This window comes from Peromyscus eremicus, chromosome 12 (assembly GCF_949786415.1).
Source record: "Peromyscus eremicus chromosome 12, PerEre_H2_v1, whole genome shotgun sequence".
NCBI lineage: Eukaryota > Metazoa > Chordata > Mammalia > Rodentia > Cricetidae > Peromyscus > Peromyscus eremicus.
The window spans coordinates 26634028-26657471 of NC_081428.1; the positions used below are offsets into that span (position 1 = coordinate 26634028).

General features: G+C 37.6%; 1 protein-coding gene across 1 annotated transcript in view; it reads right to left on the reverse strand.

Moving 5' to 3' along the window:
* Gbe1 (1,4-alpha-glucan branching enzyme 1) overlaps positions 1–23444 on the reverse strand; it is a 245133-nt gene that overhangs the window by 178301 nt on the left and 43388 nt on the right. The window contains exon 2 of the mRNA XM_059277170.1: positions 18163–18332. Within this exon, the coding sequence (XP_059133153.1) occupies positions 18163–18332 (170 nt within the window). The remainder of the gene's footprint in view (positions 1–18162; positions 18333–23444) is intronic.

Genomic DNA, 23444 nt, shown 5'->3' on the forward strand with positions numbered 1-23444 from the left:
GGAGTATATAATGTCTACCAAAGAAAGCAAGAGAAAACAATCCAAACAATGCATGTTGCTGCAGTCAACCCAACACAGGAGTGGCAGGGTAGGTCAAGACGTCTGGGTCTAACATCATCACACCACCATGTGTTACTCCCTGTGCCAGATACCAAGCTACGAGATTTAATGATTGCCCTGTTGGCTTTTGGTCTTACTTTACATTGACCCTTGCTCAGTATCCTATACCTTCCTTTTAGAGTGAGGATGTTTGTGACCAACCATTGTGTCTTGAAAGTGTTGTACCTTGTTTTTCATACTACATGGACTCGTAGGTAAATCTCATTTTAAGTCTCAGAAAAATCATTAGACTCTTGAACTCTTGAAAAATGCTAGAACTGCTGAGACTCTGAGAATACTAAAGATGGACAGAATGCATCTTGTATTATGAACTAAATATGATATTTTGTAGAGACCAGTGATGGAAACTGTATAGCTTAAGATGCATTTGGGATTCATACTGACAGAGATTGACTTGTGATGCTTACTTAATCTTGACCATCAACTTTACTAAACTATTAGTAAAGTGCACTCTGGGTATCTGTGGTGGTTTGAATAAAAATGGGCCCCAAAGGCTCATAGATTTAAAAGTTTGGTCACCAGGGAGTGGCATTGGAGAAAATGTGTCAGTGGCAGTGAGCTTCGAGGTTTCAAAGGCCCAAGTCAGGCCCTGTGTCTCTCTCTTCCTGCTGCCTGTAGATACAGAGGTAGGACTCTCAGCTTCTTCTCCAGCACCATGTCTGCCTGCATGCTGCCCTGATGTCCAAAATGATGATAATGAACTAAGCCTCTAAAACTGTAACAAGCCCCAATTCAATGAATTCTAAGAACTGCCTGCCAAGTGTCTCTTGGTGTCCCTTCACCACAACAGGATGAATGCTAAGCAGTATCCTTGTAAGAGTAATAATCAATGATACCTATCTCGAGTAGAAAGACCCACACTGAATAGCAATGTAAGAAACTAGTAGATTGGAACACAGATGAATGAAAAAGAAAGAAGAAATCTGCTGGTGCAATGATCCCCCCGTCTTGCTGGCCACCACAATGGCAGTCACTCTGCTATAACTGACTCTCTTCACTGTGATAGATGAAAACCCTGAAACCATGAGCCAAACTAGGCAATTCCTCATTCAAGTAATTCCCTCAGGTATTATGACTATCGCTGTGGGGAACTAATCAAAACATCCATGTTCAATCCACTGATTGCATAGAATAAGAATTAGTAAAACTGATATAATTGCAGCTGGAAACCTTACTTTTCATCCAAAATATTCAGACGTTATCACCATAAAGGAATTTCTTTCATAATATAGACTGTATTGTTCATAGTATTGATTTCAACTTTGGAAAATTCCAGAAAACAATGTAAAACTAATGCATGAGAAAACTTACCCTGAAGGTACTATGGAGAAGGCCCCATGCTAAAAGCACTCAGATGCAAACTTTCACCTGATCTTACTAGCAATCAAACACTGTATATAGCAAGTTCTTCCTGCAAGGCTGATGAAGGAAGTGTGAAACAAAATATAGTACAGATGAGGATAATCCATCTGCTTACAACAATGATTTCCAATTTTCTGTATGCCTAACATGAACATGCTTTCTTCCTAAGCCTCTGAGAGTGAATGAATCTCAATCTTCATTGAGAAAAGATTAACAACTCTCTAATGCCGCAATTACCTTCGGGGTAATGACGGTATATTTACAGGAGATTTCAGCTTGTGATTCCTCATCCTGTGGAGATGAGGAAAATGGAGAACAAATACAGACTATTTTCTATAGAAGCCATTCCTTTCAGAATGAAATGAAAATTGTGGTGAATAGGCTCAGCTTTTGACAGAGTTTGTTTTGATTTAATATGTACAATTAATCTGAGATACTTTTTGTGCTACTCAGCATGGCCTGACCATAAAAAAATAAATAAATAAATAAATAAAGTTTTAGTCCCCAAGTTTGATAAAGTACCTAAAGCAAAAGTACGTAAAACAGGAAGGGAGTAAAAGATACAATGGCAACTTCTGCTTCAGAATCCTCAGATGGCAGCGGTAAAAATCAGTGAGGAGCTGATTGACAAGCACCACAGGCCTGATCAGATCGCAGCAACTAGCATCAATCTTATCACAGCTCCATTCCCCCTGCTTCTGTCAGATGGGCAAACCGGTGTGGCCTCAGGACCTCGTCAGAACAAGGCAGCCTTGTCTCCTGAAATCAGAAGATGCAGGGCCAGGTTTGGAGAAAGTACAAGAAAGACTGCTGGTTTGCTACACACCCTTCTTTGTGCGCCATTACTTCTTTGAAAGACGTGGGTTAATACGAGCAATGAGACTGAACGACAGAGTATGTCTTAGATATAGCCTCACTTCCTCTCCGAAGCCTTAAACCAGCTCGGTGTGGCATAGTTTACAAGCTGGCCAATGCATGTGAAGGACATACAGTCTCACACGTGTGTTTTTATACTTTAATAACTTCATTGGTAGTACGCCGTAATTTAAGAAGACTAATATCCATTGGTAAGTGCTAAAACAAGAAGTCAATCTATTGGTTTAATAGAATTAAAATATTAATATAGATTAGCAGCTATGCCACTGAGATGTGAGGGTAGGGTGTCATTTTTCTGGTTTTCTTGTTTGTTTGTTTTTGTTTTGTTTTTTCTTTCAGATTGGGAAGGCTGGGTACTTTCTCCAGAAGGGAAGTGTAAACTATATCCATCCAATAACTAAGTAACTAAAATTCTTTCAGAAACTTTCTTCATGTGTTCACTATACTATTTCAATTAAAATATACCTTTTGGTGACTAAACTTTATAAAGAATCCATATTAAAGACAAGTCCTGAATACCAGTTAAATATAAACTAATGATAAAATTAATTTAAGATTTTAAACCTACTTCTAACTTAAAGAAAGGTTAAAGCAATCTACTTTTAATTAAATACATCTATAGCTACTTAATTCTAAAACTCAAGGTTTTCACAATCCAATTTTTGGTGGTAAGAATCTTACTAAGACACATCTTCACTGAATGGCACTCTTCCACCCCTTCAGCTCTCTGAATCCATTATCTCTCTCACGGGAATGAATGCTTTGCTGTGACTGATGATGAATAAGATATACAGAACAAATGATGCATTTTTTCATTTAAAAGACTAAAAAGGAAATTCACTTTAGTCTCCTTTCTGCCTAGTTTCATTAAAATCTAAATACAGCTATTCTAAGAGACTTTTTTCCTAATTCAGTTCAGTTGGGAAAAAAAAAAGAAAAAAGAAAAGAAAGAAAGGGAAGTCTCATGTATCATTTAAATCAATGATTTAAATACATTCTCTAGAAATATAGTACAAAAGTAAATTTTCAAAACTGTGGGCTCAAAAACAAACATGTAACTTATCAGAAACTAACTAATCAAAACACTTAAATGGTAACCTGAATGACATACTGTTTGCAAGTCTGACTTTAGAGCATGGTTTGGAAAATGTCTTCCAGTCTTAGTTGCTTTTCTATTGCTGTGAAAAGACACCATGACCAAAGCAACTTACCAAAGAAAGCATTTAACTGAAGTCTTGCTTACAGTCTCAGAGAATGAGTCCATGAACATTACGGCATGATGGTCAGGAACATAGCACCAGGCAACCAGCCACAGACTGCAGCAGTAGCTGACAGCTTAGTTGTTGAGACAGAGGTAAGGATGGGAGGAAAAGAGGGAAGAGGGAGGGAGAGAAGAAGAGAGGGAAGAAGAGAGACAGCACCAGAGAGAAGACAGAGAACTAACTGGGAACAGTGTGGGCTTTTGAAATATCAAAGCCCAACCCCAGTGACACACCTCCTCCAATAAGGCCACACCTCCTAATCCTTCTCAAAAAATTCCACCCTCTGCTGACCAAGTATTCAAATATATGAGCCTAGGAGAGCCATTTTCACTCAAATCCCCACATTTCCCAAATAATTTCCTAAAAATATCTTAATAAAATTTTTTAAATGAATGTTTTAATTAAAACATCACACACTGATGCTAACAAATATTTAGAATAGGATGAAATTTTCAAAATAATGTTGTTATTATTATATGAGGTTACCATTCATTCACTTTCCTACCAGGTAAGAACATTTTTACTTTCATTTACACTTAAGAATTTCCAATGAATAGTATAGTATCTGGCATACAGACAATAAATACTGATACCTAAGATGAAAAAAAAAAGAACAATATAAAGGAGAAGCTATTAAATTGTCCATATGCATCTGTATTTATAGTCAGAGGATAATTAGAGCATTTAGCTGATAACTTTAAGAAATGGCCATTTTTATCAGTTATTTTTTTTTTAGCTATAGAAAAAGCTAAGACAAAGTAAACATAATAGAATTTATGTAGGGTTCAGATACATAAATTTTTTTTATGTAGATTGCTTAACAATATTTCAGAGCCCCAGATAAATTAATATGAAGCCAGTAGTTTGCTTTGTGGAAGTCTGAAATCCATTTACTTCTCAATATCAGACACTAAGTTAGCTGGAGTAACATAAAGGAAATGTAGAAGAGGGAAGAAGGAAAGGAAAGAAGGGAGACAGAGGGATGTCATTAAACTTGGGCTCACAGGGTTTGACAACCCATTTTCAATAAGCCAACAAAATGGGATAAATTAATATTGAGAAGCAGAGAAGGCAGATTTACACAATAGATCCACATTAGCAAGTGGGATTCCACCCCCTAATTCCATCTTGTGATCCTGACCGGAAGTAGACTCTACATAGAAAGCAAGAAAGATGTGAATAACTAAGGAGTCTGACCAAGCCGTGGCCTCTCTGGCCACCAAGGTATCAACTCTAAGCTTCTCTCCACCAAGGTCAGACTCTCCTGCAAGGTCATCACATAAGCTGTAAAATCTTTCTACAGGAAGGAAGTACCTCCTCTGGTACAGAAGTCCTTCCTGTGGACGTCCAAGGAAGGACATCAGCCCATCCTTCTGATGGTAGGGCACTCTAGAATCAGTTCTAATTTCTTGTGGTCCATTTTTTGAATGGTTCTGATAGCCAAAGAGAGAAGTGTCTCTTTAGACTATATTCATTCCTACTAAATGGTCTGGTTACAGAGGAAGCCATCCACCAAAAAGAATTTTCTTCTTTTGAAATATTATGTAAGACCATTTAACTGTGAGGTCACTTCCAAAAACTTAAACTAAGAAATGGCTTTAATGGTCTGCTCCTTTAAATCACATTCCGGGAAACCTGTGGAAAATGCTAGCGAATCTCAAACTCGCCATTCCAGGAACAACGCAGAAGGCACTCTTAGCTTCTTCCTCTACCTCAGGACCCTGGAGCCTGTATAATCCTGTTTCATATTGCTGTTGTCTTGGCATCCAATTTGAGACCCAAATAAATCATTGGAAACATTTACTGAGTCATGCTTTGTCTAATTGAAACTCCTACCCTTGTGGTGGTTTGAAACAAGGGCTACCTGTTATAGAGAGGAAAGTAAGATCTACTTTTCTCTCTATAACAGGTAGAGAGAAAGGAGGTTGTTGCTTTGGAAGAAATCTAAGAAGAGCCAGCACTTCTCCAACGTTCCATTCTGCCGCTAGTGTCCCCAGTAAACCAACCCCACATATGCAGAGATCAAAGGTGCTGGTGAAAAAAAAAATAGAGCTGTGCAGAGAAGGCTGGGGAAAATAGCACTAGACAAGGCAATACGAGAGAATTCCTAACATATGTGCTCTCTCTCTCTCTCTCTCTCTCTCTCTCTCTCTCTCTCTCTCTCTCACACACACACACACACACACACACACACACACACACACACACACACAAAGTACACAATTTTCATGCAGTGTTATTCACAATAAATAAAAATACAAACCATCCAAATGTTGATTCACAGAAATAAGTGCACAAACTTATCATTTGGCCACATAAAGGAATGATTTCCAGGAGATTAGTACATGCAAAAAAAAAAAAAAAAAAATGAAGCCAGACACAAAAGTACCGTATGTTACATGGAGGGGAGAATAGCCATGTGGTCTGGGAATGAAATAATACAGTGCTCTGTAATTAGACCATAATGATATTCATATAACATATTATACACTGTGCTGGACAGTCTTATGTCAACTTGACACACACATTAGAGTTATTAGAAAAGAGAACCTCAGTTGAGAAAATGTCTCCATACTATCCAGCTGTAAGGTATTTTCTTAATTAGTGGTTGATGGGAGAAGGCCCAACCCATTGTGGGTGGTGCCATCCCTAGTTGGGTGGTCCTGGGATAAGAGAGAAGGCTGTGCAAGCCATAAGGAGCAAGCTAGTAAGCAGCACCCCTCTATGGCCTCTGCATCAATTACTACTTCCATGTACCTGCCCTGACTGCCTTGATGATGAACAACAATATAGACGTATAAGCCATATAAACCCTTTCTTCCCCAACTTGCTTTCTGGTCATGGTGCTTCACTGAAAAAAACAGAAATACTAACTAAGACATACTGTGAGTGCCAAAGTTAAGGTTTCAGATTCTAATTACTGATCCTAAGGGATCCATGAAACAAAAATGCCTCTAACCTGTAAGCCCCCTGCCCAAGGACAGATACTTCCTGAGATTCTAGAGGCTGTTGTTTATGGTAAATAACAAGTCACATGCTTTTACTCCCTTAAGCAAGTTTGTTTGACTCAAATGTAACAGATGTGCTTGATCACATGTAGGTGGGAGATACTTGGGAAAGAATTACATCAGGATGTATGTTTGCCTCTTATTGAATGTGTAGTTGGGAGGTGAGCAGATAGGGAGTATATTACAATATATGCTTGCCCCGATTGGATCTGATGGGAAATATGGGTTTGCCATTATAAGCCTCTGCAAAATATGACTTGTTGCCATTTTCTGGGAACCCAGGAAGGGACCTGGCCAGAGTCCATCATCCAGACCAGTATTTAATTAAAGCTCTCTTCAAATTTGACTCAAATGTGGTGGTAGGGCTTTTATACTTGCCCAGTGGGATTAACAACACATACACTTTAAACTGATTAAATTTATGTTCTGAGAATATCATTCTACTCTGACAGGGTTAAAAATTAAGACAAAAAGTGGAGGTGAACGCTAGTCAACCAAAACTAAGAAAATGCATCTGTGTCTCTCTTCATGGTTTCGGGGAAGTGACTTCTTGCACAAGTACTTCCATGCTTAAGGACATTCATTCTTGCTGAGAAAATATAGTTATTTTCATGTTTCAGGAACTTCTCCTACTGATTCACAAACACCTAAGATGACTGAATCATTTTTCTCAGAAATTCATCATGAGAAGAGAGGGCTTTGGAAATCTGAATTATAACTGATGAATTCATACTTTCACATGAGGACTGCCTAAATATAATGGCTTGGTAGTTACCACTGTTCTTCCTACCCCCAAAAAACTCTATTCATGTTTTAAAATACTGTATATGTTTATAAGACAATGTTGATAAGAATTAAAAATGTAATTGGCATACCCAGTGAGACACCATTGGAAAATAATCAATTTCTCATTTGTGAGCTGTTATCAACTAGAGACAGCTTCTGGGTTAGGGATGAGGGCACGTGTTTACTTTCCTTTCCACAACTGGGACCCCAACTGACTTAGACCTGTGTATGTTGCCACAATCTCCATCAGTCTCAATGGGCATACAAACCACACTTACGATCAGGCCCCATGTCCAGTGGTAGATGGCCAACACGAAAAGAATTCAATGGTATTTTGGGAGGAATTTGTCTGACAATGCTTTGTCTGGGCATCTTTCTTTCCTTATTGATCTTTTACTTATATGTTATGGTTTCTAATTCTGTTTTTATGGATTTTCTACATATGGGACTGTGTGTGTTTCAGCATCTATACGTTTGTTGTGGGTCTTTTTTCCTCTTTTTTTCTGTTTGTTTGTTTTGTCCTATGCTGGTTTGTTTGTTTGTTTATATAGATACCTGTGTGTAGTCTAGTAAAAGAAAGAAAGGATGTGGATTTGGGTGGGTGGGGAAGTGAGAAGGATCTACTAGCAGCTTATGGAGGGCAAACCATAATCAAAATATATTGTATGAAAAAAATACATTTTTAATAAAGAAGAACTTAAAATGTGAAGAATTGAAGCCAATAATAGAGAAAAGGAAGGCATATTTGAGACACAAATGAGGTGAGAAGCCAGCTACTGCGGCAAACTTCAAGGCTTCCCAGAAAATGACAGAAACATCACTTAATGCTTTGAGGATAACTACATGCATGGAGGAAAAAAACCCTGTCGTCTACCTTTAACATTAAGCCACATTTCTATAAACCCTTCCACAATACAAAATAATATTAAGACATTTGCTATCTGTGGCATAAGAAAGAAAATACCAACAAATTAAACTGGAATGTTGTTAAATGTCTATCATAAGTGACAGCTTCTTCATTGAAAGTTAAAAGGGACAGCTGGTTGCATTGTGATCAAGACCCTAAAAATGTTATCTATATTAAAATGTATCATAGTCTTGGCTATATGTGACTATTACAAGGTAAAATATCACTCCTCTAAGAAAGCTTCTAGTTTAATAAAAGAATAACATACATAATGTACCTTTGTATAAGTAAATGGTGAGTTTAATAAAGTCATTCTGATAGACAAAAAATTGTTAAAATTTCAATAGACAATTGCCAAAAATTCCATTTTAAAAGTTTATAGACTTCAAAAACTAGTGAAATATCAAAATGTAAAAACTAACAGGAAGTTCCATCTTATCCACACAGCATAAATTTTTAAGAGGATTTTTATAGAAAAGGCAATGTGATGACAGAAATTACTACTTCTGTCATGCAGTTCAAATTCTCCCTTCTAGCATTAAGGTCTCTAACAGCAATCTTCTAAAATCCTAGGCAGGATGCGTCTCCATAAACATAATCCCATTAAGTGTTCCAACAAGACTCTGTGATCTAGCACAACTGGGGTCTAAATCTCTACATAGAAGGAAAATATTAGTTAAAACAGGACAGGGGAAATACACATCATGCACATATACATGTACAAATCACAGAAATAATTAATATTTTTAACATAAAATAGAAACATAGGCATATACCCACCCATCTTCTGATGGAACACTAAAACCATGTCTTCGATTCGATCCTCAATAAGGACTTTGAGCCACCCTAACTTACAGAAAGAGTAAATACAATGCAACCCCCACAGCTTCCAGTTTCATTTCAATTAAAATGAAATGAAATGTATAGATGCATGCAAAATAAAGAGCACTTAAAATTCATTTAAATGTACATCTTTTTCGCATCTCACTTGCACATAACTTATTTCTTCCAAGTTATCTTTCCTTGTTCAGACTCTCCTAATACTAGATAAGCTTATTTGCTGTCATACTCATGGTTCATCATTTCATATAATATCATGTCACAGAATTATAATGAGAAGAATTATTATTCATGAGATGGTGGACAGGGAGAAGTGTTCACAAAATCTAAGAGGTAGACACAGACTGCGTGCATGTAACAGGAGGAAAAGGTCCACTTACAGGGCTCAGTGTCCTGTGGGAATCACTGGACACCACTTACAGTTGTGTCTGTGAAGCAGAAGCAAATTCACTAAATCTAATAAACAGGAGAGTGGCTAAAGAACCAACTTCAAGTTGGAAAGTGCAAGGGAGCATTGAAAACTTTCTACAAAATGCCTTTTTGCTGATTGCTTATTTTAGAGTCACACACATTACAGAGGCCATTTCTCAGCAGGGACCCTGTTTGGGTAAGCAGCACTCTAAGGCTTTCCTGACCCAGCTTGCAATTTGCCACCCCTCTGCCAAGCAGTTCCCAGAATAGTCCTAAAACCCTGCTTTATAGAAACATCAAAACTTCAGTAAGCAAACTAGAGGTAAACCATGTAACAGTGCACAGAAAACTCATGGGGAGTTGAAAAGGTCTACCAAGCAATGGATTCCTTTGAAGCTCCATTGGAATCCATAAGTCAGAAAACAAGAAGTTTTTAAACAATCCAAGTAGAACACTCCTCTGCCGCTCCAACTCCCTTCCCTCATTTGAAAAAAAAAAAAAAAAAAAAAAAAAAAAGATACCATAGTGAAATCTGCAAAGTTTACACTTGATATAAAAAGCATAACTTTTTTCTGGGATCATAGTTACATCATAGTTACAGTCAACAACAAAATATATATGCAACAGTCTTTAAGATAATACAGTATAGTGATTTCATAGTCTTTACCTAGTCTATAATATTGCCATGAAAACAAGATAATATAACAAAATGCTTTGGGACAAAACTTGTCCTTAAGGCACAGGTAACTGTATTATTTGCCCCAATTTATCTAGTATCTCCATAAAACAGTATTCCTCTTCTACACCTCATTGATATAGGGCTGGTCTAGATAATTTTGAGTAATGACAGCAAAATGCAAATCGCATTTGCCTCCCAAGTTGAGGCTTTTAGAGCCACCACAGGACTCTCCCTTTGGTCTTTCCTCCCTCTCTCAGGAGATCAGCAATGTCCCAAGAAGCTGTTTCTCCATGATCCTGGATTTTACAAAGAATCTGACACATTGGACAGAGCCTCAGCTGACAACGGAAGCCGACATGCGTGGAAAAGGAAGGCTTCGTTGGTAGACGCTGTAAAGATGTTGGAGCTGTTTGTAACATACCACACCACAGTGAAAGCTGATGAGAACCATCCTAGATCATCAAAAGGAGGATAATACAAAAGCAAGTGATGTCAGAATTGCAATGTTCTATTACGAAATACTTGTGAACCAATCAATACAATCAGTAACTTATAGACCAGTGCCTCTCAAACTATGATGTTGAACCACTTTTTTTTTTTTAATTTGGAATCTATTTTAGATCTTGCATAAAATTAGGAAGATTATTTCATCCAAACAAAAAGACTTCCAAAGTTTAAGACAACTTCAATATCATGGGCAACGTTCCAAAGCTAAGGGATGGTACTGTGTGGACACAGTGTGCTGCCTGCCCACACGCCTCTTTAAAAGTGAGTGAAAGAAAATGAAAGGACCATCCCAAAGGAAGAAAATAAATGTACTTTGCAAAATGTGAAGGTTTTTTTTCAAGAAATGTTTTAAAATACAGACAGCAGGCTCAAGAGGTAACGGTGAAAGCTATACAACTCTGAGTACCTAAATTTTATTCCCCAGATCCTATGGTTAAAGGAAAAAGCAGATACCACAAAACTGTAGTGTGGCCTCACATACACCACACACACACACACAAAATAATAATAATAATAATAATAATAATAATAATAATAATAATAATAAATTAAATTGTTTTAAAAATAATGAATAGCAGTAGCAAGATCTTCCTCAGTTTGGTTTACTATGTTAACTTTTATGAGGTTCAACTGTCTTTTGAAATTAATAGTAATTTCCTAGCAAGAAGAACAACATTTAAAACTGCATCTTCTCTACATGAATGCAGCATTGGACATGGTATAAATGTTTCACATTTGTAAAATAAGACCCACAACAACCCAGCCAGGTAGGTAAGATGAACATATCACGTTTGTCTCCCACTGAGCCACATGAAGGTACATGGTTGCAGAGCTCAACTGTATTTTCAGACTCAAATCCTTCATTTTAAACACCAACTCATGACAACATACTTCTTTTTTTTTTTTTTTTTTTTTTTTTTTTTTTTTTTTTTTTTTTTTTTTTTTTTTTTGGTTTTTCGAGACAGGGTTTCTCTGTGTAGCTTTGCGCCTTTCCTGGAACTCACTTGGTAGCCCAGGCTGGCCTCGAACTCACAGAGATCCGCCTGGCTCTGCCTCCCGAGTGCTGGGATTAAAGGCGTGCGCCACCACCGCCCGGCCGACAACATACTTCTTTAAAAGTTAAGTTTGTTTTCTCAAAGCATATTCACCTAAAATATTCTCATTTCAGCAGGAAAAAAGATAGGAAGGAAGGGAGGGAGGAAGGGAGAGAAGGAGGAAGGGAAACAAAGAACAAAGCAAAGAAAGAAAGAAAGAAAGGAAGAAAGAAAGAAAGAAAGAAAGAAAGAAAGAAAGAAAGAAAGAAAGAAAGAAAGAGAAGTCATGACTAAGTCCTAAAAAAAAATGTATAGTGTTGTCAATTTCTAAACTGATTACAAAATAAGACACTGATTAGAAAATACTGTATTAATGTATTTTAAAAAACATGTATAATTTTCAACAAAACAGAATTAAAGGCTCATATACTTTTCTTGGAATTCTGAGGGTTTTTTTGGGGTTTTGTTGTTGTTGTTGTTGTTGTTGTTGTTGTTGTTGTTGTTTGTATTTTGAGGCAGGGTTTCTCTGTAGCTTTGGAGCCTGTCCTGGAACTCACTCTGTAGACCAGGCTGGCCTTGAAGTTGAGTCTTACATGTACTAGGGCTGGGATATGGCTCAGTGGTAGAGTGCCTGCCTAGCAAACAGAAGACTCAACTTCAAGTCATGATTTAGTCATTCATTCTGTTCATTTTGATAACTTAAGCTTCAGCACTCTGGGTCACCAGGATTCTAGACTACACAAACCAAATGAGTCCATACTTTGTTGTATTTTGTTTTGCTTTGAATATAGACATTTTTAATTAAATTTTATTTTCAAAAACTATTACAACTAAATAGCTAACAACTTAGAAAAAAATAAATTGGCATTTTTGTCAACTGAATATAATAATTTATCACTTAACAGATGTACAGTTTTTTGCTGCAGATTTTTAAAACTTGACTCTCTATTACCTATGAAGTTTCAGAATGAAATCAGCATAAAAGCAATCTTTAATTACTACAGTGAAAGCATAAGAAAAATCATGTTGGTTTGTTTTTGTTATCTCTAAAAATTGGGTAAAGAAGTAATATTTTGAAGTCAAATTCTTGCTGCATGATGAAGTGAAACAAAGAGAAATGTAAAATGATCAGTATGTGGTAAGAGGTTAATTCCACAGAACTAGATGAGTTGGCTGCTGACTCCATTTATCAGCTGGTTAAGAATGCAGCCATGCCAGGTGGTGATGGTATACACCTTTAATCGCAGTACTCAGGAGGCAAAGCCAGGCAGATCTCTGTGAGTTCGAGGCCAGCCTGGTCCACACAGCAAGATACAGGACAGACTCCAAAACTACACAGAGAAACCCTGTCTTGAAAAACAAAAAAACAAACAAACAAACAAAACAAGAATGAAGTCATATATAGCTGAATTCCTTTTATTTTATCTTTATTAACAAAGCCATCAAGAACAACATTTTATTTGGTTTCCAAATTTAAAATTGGGCATAATTTGTGAGCTGATTAACATCTATTATTGTTCTTTCAGGTTAGCACAAATCTAGACACTAGAAGACTTATAATAAGATTTTCTAATAATCTTGGACTTGAAAAAATCTGAAAAGAAAAAAATGTAACTTCTTGTTCAACTAGTCTGAAGAAGGATTACAAAAACAGATAAGATTTATTAAAAAAGGCAAAACAAAACAATCTTCTATGTTAGGGGAGAGGTGTGATTAGTAATGGTTTTAAGGATGTATTTTGAGCCAGAGAATCACCAACAACAAATTTTGTGCTTTGGACTCATGCTCCCTTGCTACCCACACACTCACTGAAATAAATATTCTTTTAAATGCATGACTCCTTCATACATTTATTGTCTGTACTGTGCCTTATAAAGGCTCTGCTTTTGCAGTGCAGGAGATAGCATCCTGAGACTCCAGTGTGGAGACTCCAGTGTGGAGCCAAGCCAGCCCCGACTGAACTACAGCCAGATTAAAGCCTTTTGCTGCTGTTGTTTGTCTGTCTGTCTGTTCGTTTCATTTTGTTGCTTTGAGACAGTCTCACTGAAAAATCCAGACAAGCCACCAAATGCCCATTGTCTCCCTGCTGGAATCATAGATATGGACGACAACATCCAGCTTCAGAGAATAACAGGTTTGTACTACTGTGCCCAGCTCCAGAGTAATCGCTGCTGGGTAAAGGCTAGGCTCTTTAGTGACATCTCACACATAGAAACCCTGAGATGAGACCCCTGGAATGATAGGCATAAAGAGAATTTGTCCTCTCCCATTAACTAAAAATTAACTGATTTGATATTTTAATATCTCTAAAAAATTGTTTAATCTTGACTGATTTTAATCCTAATTTTATTTGCATTACTAGCCTACAGTACAGTTAAATAAAAAGCTCTTTCACTAAATCTGATGATCTTCATCACCTTAACCATTAAATAAATTCTGGTTGATCAAAAATCATGTGGGAAAATGCTATCTCCAGGATATGGAAAGCATTAAAATTAGGTAATGCACTTTCACAAAAGGAGGGATTTTAAAAACCAATTCAATGCAAAAGGAGACAGTTAGCAGAGGACTTCTTTATGTTAAAATAAGACTTTTTATTGAGCAAGGTGCCTACAGCCAAGCCTGAAAACCTGAGTTAGATTCCTGGAACTCATATGAAGTAAGAAGAGAATGGATTCCTACAGCTCATCCTATGACATTCACATGCACAATTCGCGCGCGTGCACGCGCGCGCGCGCGCGCGCGCGCGCACACACACACACACACACACACACAAACAAAAAATGCGTTTTTTAAGATATGGACCATATCATTTTAATTTCACTTAACAAAACTCTTTAAATCATTGTACTACTTTTAATAGTTAAGAATTAAACTTAGATACATTACTTAAAAATTTTAAATCTAATTATTCAAACATCACTGGTAGTTTTAGTAAATCAACATTTTTGCAATAACTATAGCTTGAGAATATACACTTCATAGTTTCTTACCTATATTTTCATATTTATAAAAACTATTCTACTTATAAATATGGCAGGAAATAAAATACCAGTATCATTTTAGTTGATATTCTTACATTACTTTTGGGAGTGGGAGTGTTATATAAAAATTTATCTTGAGAGACAGTAAGATGGTACAGTAGGTAAGGGAGCTTGCCACCAAGACTTAGGATCTGAGTTCAATCCCATATGGTAGAAAGAGAGAATCACTCCTGCAAGATACCTTCTAACCTTCACAAGCATGTTATGGCACACACATACCAACAGACATACAAGATAAATAAATGGGGAAAAGATACCTTTAACATGAATACTCTCTACCAATATATTCTCAATGAATATTCACAGTGTAATAAAAGGAAATAAAAAGAAACAATAAAATTGAGTGCTGGGGATTATAAATTAAATGTTAATAAGAGATCTAGTACCTAATATGGCTATTGAGAATTGGAAATGAGGTTAATTAATGCTTCTGAGAAACTGAAATTTACATTAACTTCATTTTCATTACTTTATTAAATTTAATATTTAAAACTGTTATTCAAGTCAGTTACTAAGAAAATTTTCACTAAATGGAAAAAATTCTGGGTCTGTGAGTCTACTCTTAAACTGACGATTTTGTTAAATCAAAATGCATGCTAAGTATTTCTTATGAAAAATCAGTATCTGTGATCAAATTTGCCATAACCAGATTTCAGAGACATGGTACAAAAGGAGAAAAAAAGTTTCTGTTAATAAGTTTTGAAGCCAATGTATGGTAATTTCATAATACCTTTATATATTGGGCTAAATAAAATATTACAAAAACTCATTAAAATGTTCTTGTACTTCACATTACTACTAAAATTCTTGAATTATGTAAGAGGGATGAATTTCATTTCTCTTGGACAGTACTGCCTTAGATAAAACCTGAAACTTCTGCTAAATTCTACTTCTTTCTTTTTTTTTTCAAGACAAGGTCTCATTATATAGCCCTCATCTGGAACTCACTGTGTAGCCCATAATTGACCTCAAACTCATAAAGAACTGCCTACCTCTGTCTCCTACATGCTGGAGTTAAGGGCATGCTGTAAGGAGTCAATACAACCTTGAGCTAATGAGGGCCTGATTGACTGTGTATTGTTTGAAATTAGTCCATCATGTCGAGAATGAAAGCCTCAGACCCACGTGAAAATGACCAGGCCTTCCACACATGGGCAAGGCTTAAAGGAACTGGCTAAGACTTCCTCTGGTCTGAGCGTGAGTGCTGGCAATAAATGGGAGTATAGGTGCTTACCAACAATAGACCAATGTGTGCAAAACTTAGCAACTGCAGCTTCCTCCTCCTGTACGACAGCGGCCTGAGGCTGCCCCTGCCCCCACAGAGGCCTCTGACCCAAACTAGCTAGCCCCTGCCCTTGTGTTGTACGGAACAAACACGCTGAAGTTTCCAGTTGCTGCTGTAGGGACACCTCTCCATCAGAGTGTGCATAATTAACCCATCCCAGCTTTTCTGTGTCATGTATCTGTTTGTCTATCCTCTCTTCAACCCAGTCAGATTTCCAGACCCAAGTCTCATAGGTCCAGGGGGCCTGCATGATCACCTTTGGCATTGGTCAATTCTTTAAGGTATGACTTACATGAAGAAAATTCTACTTTTGACACACAGTTCTATATAGTTTAATTAATACATGCAGTCACATAACCACCTGTGGTAGTTTGAATGTAATTGGCCCCCATTAGCTCATAGAGAGCAGCAGTATTGGGAAGGAATGGCCTTGTTGAAGTAGGTGTAGCCTTGTTGAAGGTAGTGTGTCACTGTGGGGGCAGGCTTTGAGGTCTCTTTTGCTTAAGCTTCACTCAGTGTCACAGTCCATTTCCTGTTGTCTTCTGATCAACATGTAGCCAGCACCATGTCTGCCTGCACACTGCCATGCTCCCCACCATGATGATAACGGACTGAACCTCTGAACTGTAAGTGAGCTACCACAAACAAATGTTTTCCATTATAAGAGTTGCCCTGGTCATGGGGTCTCTTCATAGCAATAGAAACCCTAACTAAGACACCACCTATGGTGGTTTGAATGAGAAATGTCCCCATAGGCTCATTTGAACACTTCAGTAGCCAGTTAATGGTGCTGTCTGAGGAAGTTATAGAACTTTAAGGATGGAGGAAGCACATCCCTGGGAGCAGGTTTTAGAGGTTCATAGGTTCACCCCACTTCTAATTCACTCTATCTCTCTCTGCTTTCTGCCTGTGGTTGAAGATGCAATCTCTCAACTTCCTACTCTAGACATTTGCTACCATGCCTCCCCTACAAATCTAGACTCTCCATCTGGAACTCTAAGCAAAATAAACTATTCTGGAAGTCATTTCTTTATCATGATGTTTTACCACAGCAACAAAAAGTAACTAATATACTAGCACAATAACTATGGCTTAAAGCACTTTCATCATTCCAGACAGTCCCCTCCTGCCCTCATCCTCTGACAACAATAATCTGCCTATACATTTGGCATTTCCAGAATGTCTATAAATAGATTAATACATCATGCAAAATGTTTCAATCTGACAATATCAAATCTTAAGTATTATACCCCTCTATGATCCTAAAGATTACAATCACTTCCATGTTTCTTTTTCTGATATCAAATGCTTTTTGACAATGTCTGTTTTACCCAGTTATTTCACTTCCAAACATAGCTTTCTTCCTTGTTATGTTATGGATTTGCTTATCCTCCAAGCATGAAGCATAGCATGCTGTCTTAGAGTTTTTCTCTAGGTCCTTCCAACCACTAGACAGAAGTCAAGGAGTCTTATTTCTTGTCATTGAACTTCTGTCTATACTCTTAACTCCGTCTAATGTAGGTAATAGTGGAGATGTCAAAAGAAAGGGAAGAGGAAGGTGACAAAGGCAAACATCTGAGTGATCAATGCCCCTATCTCGTAGACTGAAAGACTACTTTTACTGAAGACTTAAAAGCAGAACAAGGCTGCAAACAACCAAGAAATGCGATACTAGCCAGTCACCTGCAAAGGCGCATGACACTATCTCCGCCAAGATTTTCAGCAATATTGTTCCTCCTTTTCACCAGAACATGGCGGCAATGGCAGGTAAATTTCCAGCACTCTTTCTACCACTATTTTCCCACAGCCTGTCATTTCTTGTGCCTGGCATTCCAGAAAGTAAAGATTCATGAATACGTGTATCACATGAGAGCAGAAGCAACGAGACCACATGAGTAAACTATTTAGTGAATTCTATGGTGCTCGCTGAAACGTCAGATAACTATTTGAGTCATTAATATTACTATAATAAACATGCAAATTAAGCCTGCATGACAGAGAAATCAAATATTAATATCTTCAATGCTTTCAAAATACTCACTGAAGTCTCCAGTGAGAAAAACTCCTTCTGCTCCCGGGGCCCATTCTTTGCAGTAGATGCCACCGTCGGCACATCTGTGGACGCCAAATGACTCATAGCCTCTGGAAAACTTATCAATACCACCTTCACTCTTGCCAATGTCACTCAGAACCTGGGTAAACTTCTTATACCTTTGAAGAAGGACAATAAAAAAGAAGTTAGAAATTTTGTCTTCCAAAAAAGAAAGTCATAGTCAAATCAGCAAGGAAAAAAAGAATTACTCTACAGCAAAGTTTGACCAAATTTTCCTGCAATAGGGCAGAGACTTTGCCAGCCATCTGGTCTCTTTGTCACAGCTACTCAACCATGTCTCTGAAGTAAGAAAGGGGCCACAAAGAATAAGTTAATAAGAGGCTTGTTTCCAATAACCGTACATTTACAAAAAACTGGAGGCGACAAGTCAAATTTGACCGGTGGGCTGTAATTTGTCTATCCTTACCCTAAATCATCTGATCATGGAAAGAACATATATCATGTAACATCACAAAAGTCAGTAGGCATAGAATAAAACTGAAGATTCCCAAGCAGAGAAAGGCACAGCAAGCATATTGCTGCTCCTGACCCTCCAGGATTCCAGGATCATTATTTTAATGTTTATAAATAAATAAATAAATAAATAAATAAATAAATAAATAAATAAATAAATACCTACTTATTTCATTAGTTAATCTTTATTTCTGAAGCAGACTTGGAGAAACAAACTAGTAAAACTAAAGTATAAAACTGTGAAGCAGTTTATCATGTCTTAGGGTTATTACTGTTGTGATGAAACACCATCACCAAAGCAACTTGGGGAGGAAAGAGTTTATTTGGCTTCCAAATCACTGTTCATCATTGAAGGAAGTCAGGCAGGAATTCAAACAGAGCAGGAACTGGAGGCAGAAGCTGATGCCCTTACAAGCTTGTTTCATATTGCTTGCCCAAGACCCAAGACCACAAACCTAGGGAGGCCCCACGTACAATGGGCTAAGTCCTTCCCAACATCAATCACTAATTAAGGAAAGGTCCTATAAACTTGCCTACAGCCCATCTTATAATGGCGTTTTCTCAACTGAGACTTCTTCCTCTCTGGTGACTCCAGCTTGTGTCAGTTGACATAAAACTAGCCAACACACACATCTTTCAAATAAAAAGCAAAGTTGCCAGAATTGTAAGATGAATCTCTCTATAGCATCTTCTGTAAATCTAGGGGGCGAAGAAACGAAATTCCCAGAAAGATGGTATGAATCTAGATGGAAATACACGGGGAACATATAAAATCTGGGAAGCTAACAACAACCAAAAAAGGTGAACTTAGTTAAACAGACATGAACACACACACACACACACACACACGCACACACATATATATATATATATATATTTCATACTATACATTAAGTGAACTTAAAAATGAACCCAACAAATGTAAACTATGGTACTATATAACAAATAACACAATGAGAATTTAAATGTAACTGAAGACCTAAAGAAAGAAGTTGAAACAGATAGATGACTCAGTGAATAATGGTGCTTGCTATCAAACCAACTGACCTGAATTTGATCCCTGGAACCTGCATGATGAAAGAGGAGAATCAACTCCTATAAAATGTTTTAAGTCCTGTACACACAGACACACACACACACACACACACACACACACACACAGACACACACACAGAATAAATGTAAAAAGGGAAAGAGAGAGACATTAATATAAATAACTGATGAATTAGAATAACTAAAAATTACAAGTAATTATATAATTAACGAGTTATTCATAATTAAAGTTAGAAAATGAACAAAATATTGAATAGATTAAAAATAAGCATCCAAAATAGAGAGAAAATAAATGAAAAGAAGTGGTGACTCTGAAGAACAAGATAAAGAATAATGAAAAGATATATTTTCTTAAATAATTAAACCCATATATGAAAAAAAGAGTATGCCGTATGCTGCGCTTTGAATATGAAATGTTCCTCACGGGATCATCTGTTCAAGCCTTGATCCCCAGCTGGGCGCGCCATTATGAGAACTTTTTAGCAGTTGGCGCATAGTTAGAGGAAGGGACTCACTGAGTTGGTGGTTGGGGAGGATCCTTTGGAGCTATATCTTGCACCAGGCTTCTTGGCTTCCTGACAGCCAGGACATGAACAGCTCCTCCATCCCACAGTCTACCATGATATTTTACTACCATGATATTTTCTCTGCCTTACTTCAGGCTCAAAACAGCGGAGCCAGGCACAGGCTATTGCAATTGCTCCTGGTTGCCCATCAGAACCAGAAGGTAAGAACCTCGGGCTGAAGATTCTAATTACAAGACATGTAGAAATCAAGCCAGAACTGGGCTGGAAGCGTTCTCTCTGCTGGCCGTGTCTCAGAGTACGGGAAGGTGCTAATCAGGCTGATGACGAGAAGTCCTCAACCGTCTTACTCACCTGCAGGCCCTGCATGCTAATAACCAACCGACCAGGCACGATGAGCCCGCTGGTGCAAAAGTGGCAACCCACTATTTCCTGATTGGATTCCAGGCCCGCTCCACAGGCGGGAATTCACACCTGGCACCGTCAGTTAAAAGTCTGTGGTTACTGAAGTCGGTTTGTCTAAGTAACTTAGGTTTATGCCCAGAGGTTAGTGCTGCTGTGAGCTTAAGTTCCAGAAGTTTCTTCTCTCAAAGTCAGCAGTAATTACTTCAGGGACTCATAACTGGTCCAAGTGCTGAGAATAAGTGACTGATGAATGTCAGCCCTAAATTGGACATCTATAACATCACCACCCATCTTCCGCCTCACCTCCCCCACTCAGCACCTTCCAAGGCTCAGGGAATTACCAAAATTGTAAGCATTAAGAACAAAAACAAGTCACAGAAAATTAAATAAAATCAAGAAGGTCCAAATCTGAGCCTTCAGTTCCAATCCCTACCAGAAGGCCAGCCAGTGTGGACAGGATGCAGTTGGGGTGGCAGTGGGGGGATTTTCAAAGTTCTTTGTTGGAATACAAAAGAATAATCTGCCATCTATTATTAAAATTTCAAAACAGCTTTATGCGAGTAACTCCCGTTTTAGAAATGTATTCTTTAGACATATCCCACAAGAAGTAAAAGTACCTATGTATGAAATTGTGGCACTGTTTATAACCAAACCATGGGAAATGATCTACCTGGTTTACAATGGGAAGCTAGTTGAATGAAATTACAGAACATCCTAGTAGTAAATGGCAAGAGGGCCTCTAGGAAGAACACGGTCAAACAAATGTGCTGAAAAGGGATAATGTCCAAGGGAACCCCAGATTCACGGCAGTGGGTATCCAGAGAGGGAATCCCAGATTCACTGCAGTGCGTATCCAGAGAGCCAGGCCGGGTTCTCGGTAAAGCAGTGCGGGTGCTGTACGCAGGAGGCACTGGACACACGTCAGAAACACAGGGCGATAAAAGAAAGCGACTGAGCTTGGCCCAGGAAGGTTGGAAGCAACACAAAACCAGAAGCCTCATTGCGAGGGACCTCACAGTCCCCACTGCGACCAAGGGCTCCAATTCACAGCTGCACCTGCACCTCTGTTGTCTAGCATGCTTTACCCAGTCAGGTACTTAACTCAAGGTCAAAAGAAAAAAATAACAGAGTTTCCTATCAACTTAACTAACAGTGGTAATAGTTTCAAAATACTTAAAATAATGACCTAGGCACTCAAAGCAGGTTACACATCTAAAAGGCTACCAAAACGTTTAAAATATGTGAAAAGTTTCTTCCTTGTTGATAATAGCCCCCACAGACTAGTCAGATCTGCTTCTTTGAATGTATTTTATTTCATTGGGACCCTTTTTAGATCCAATTCTTTTTTTTTAAGGAAATTCTAATTCAGAGAAACTGCCATTAAGTAATAACCACACAATAAAATGAATAAACAATATGAAACAACTAAACAAAAGAAATCAGGACTGAGGGCCAAAAAATAAAAATGATCATAATATAAACAAAAATACTTAGCTTTAAACGGCATATATTTCCAGAGGTTAAATAAATATAATAATTTTGTTGCCAATTGACAAATGAAGCATTAAAAATACATTCTTAGAGTTCAGCATTTAAAAAAATAATAATTCTTACAAATTTTGCTAAGATGATGTTGCAATGTTTCATTTGGTAAGGTTTCGAGGGAAACAGGATTATAGCACTCTATTACTTCCACTAAATATCTTGACTTCCCTCAAGGTCAGCCCCGTAGCTTCTAATGCAGGAATACACATTCCACTTTGAAATCACTATGGCTCAGAAAAAAGAAAATGCCCGGGGGCAAGGCAAGCTCATCATGCCTGTGCCCTCTCGGGCTAACGTCATCTCTCTTAGTATTTTTTCTGCGAACTTACAGGATACTTAAAAAGTAGGTCAAATTTTGGTAACCAAAACTGTATTATGATGTTAATATTGAATCAAGCATTTTGAACAGACATGAAAAAATATTGTAAATACTATCAGAGGCAATCTACATTAATTAACCTTTTTTTTATAAAAAGGGAAAATAGAGGCACATAAATACAAAAGTTATCAAGGTCAGGAAAATAAAACCAATAGGGAGGTTATCGTTATTGGCCCCAAGAGCTATCTTCGATAAAACCTCAAACTAAAATCACCTGTCCTTAAGAAGACAGGGTCTATGTTGAACTCCTAAGGCTATTTATCTTACAATTAGGAGTAACAGCACGAGATAACAACAGCTTCAACTCTAGAAATAAACAGTCCGGGATTATTTTTTCAGCCTCTGTATGTGACCTTGAAGAAGCCACTTAAGTTCTTTTCTCTTCACTCCCTGCCCCCTGTTCAATGCACAGAAACCTCATAGGTCAGGAGGATCAATGAAGGCACAGTGGGATCCTTCCCACAGTAGCCAGCAAGTACTCAGTAGGTACTGCCTGTAGCTTTTCACCAAATGGAAATGGCAGTGTGCATCACTATTTTTTAAATGGAGCAATTTGCTTTTATTTGTAACACTTGTTTAAACTTTAATGCACATGTTTATTAGGGAACATTTATGTCTTCCTCCCAAATTCCTAAGACATGGACCCAGTATTCCATATTGACTGTAATATACAGCTTTTGGGAAATCTGAGTTTTAAAAAAATAACTGAATTAATTAAATCAATAGGGAGGCTACCATAAGAAAGTAAAGGGGATTAAGAATGTGAGGGAAAAAAACGGAGTGGTTAAAACATTTGTTTTTCCAGAAGATGACCTATACTAGATCCTATGTCAGTAGTCAAGATCCAATGT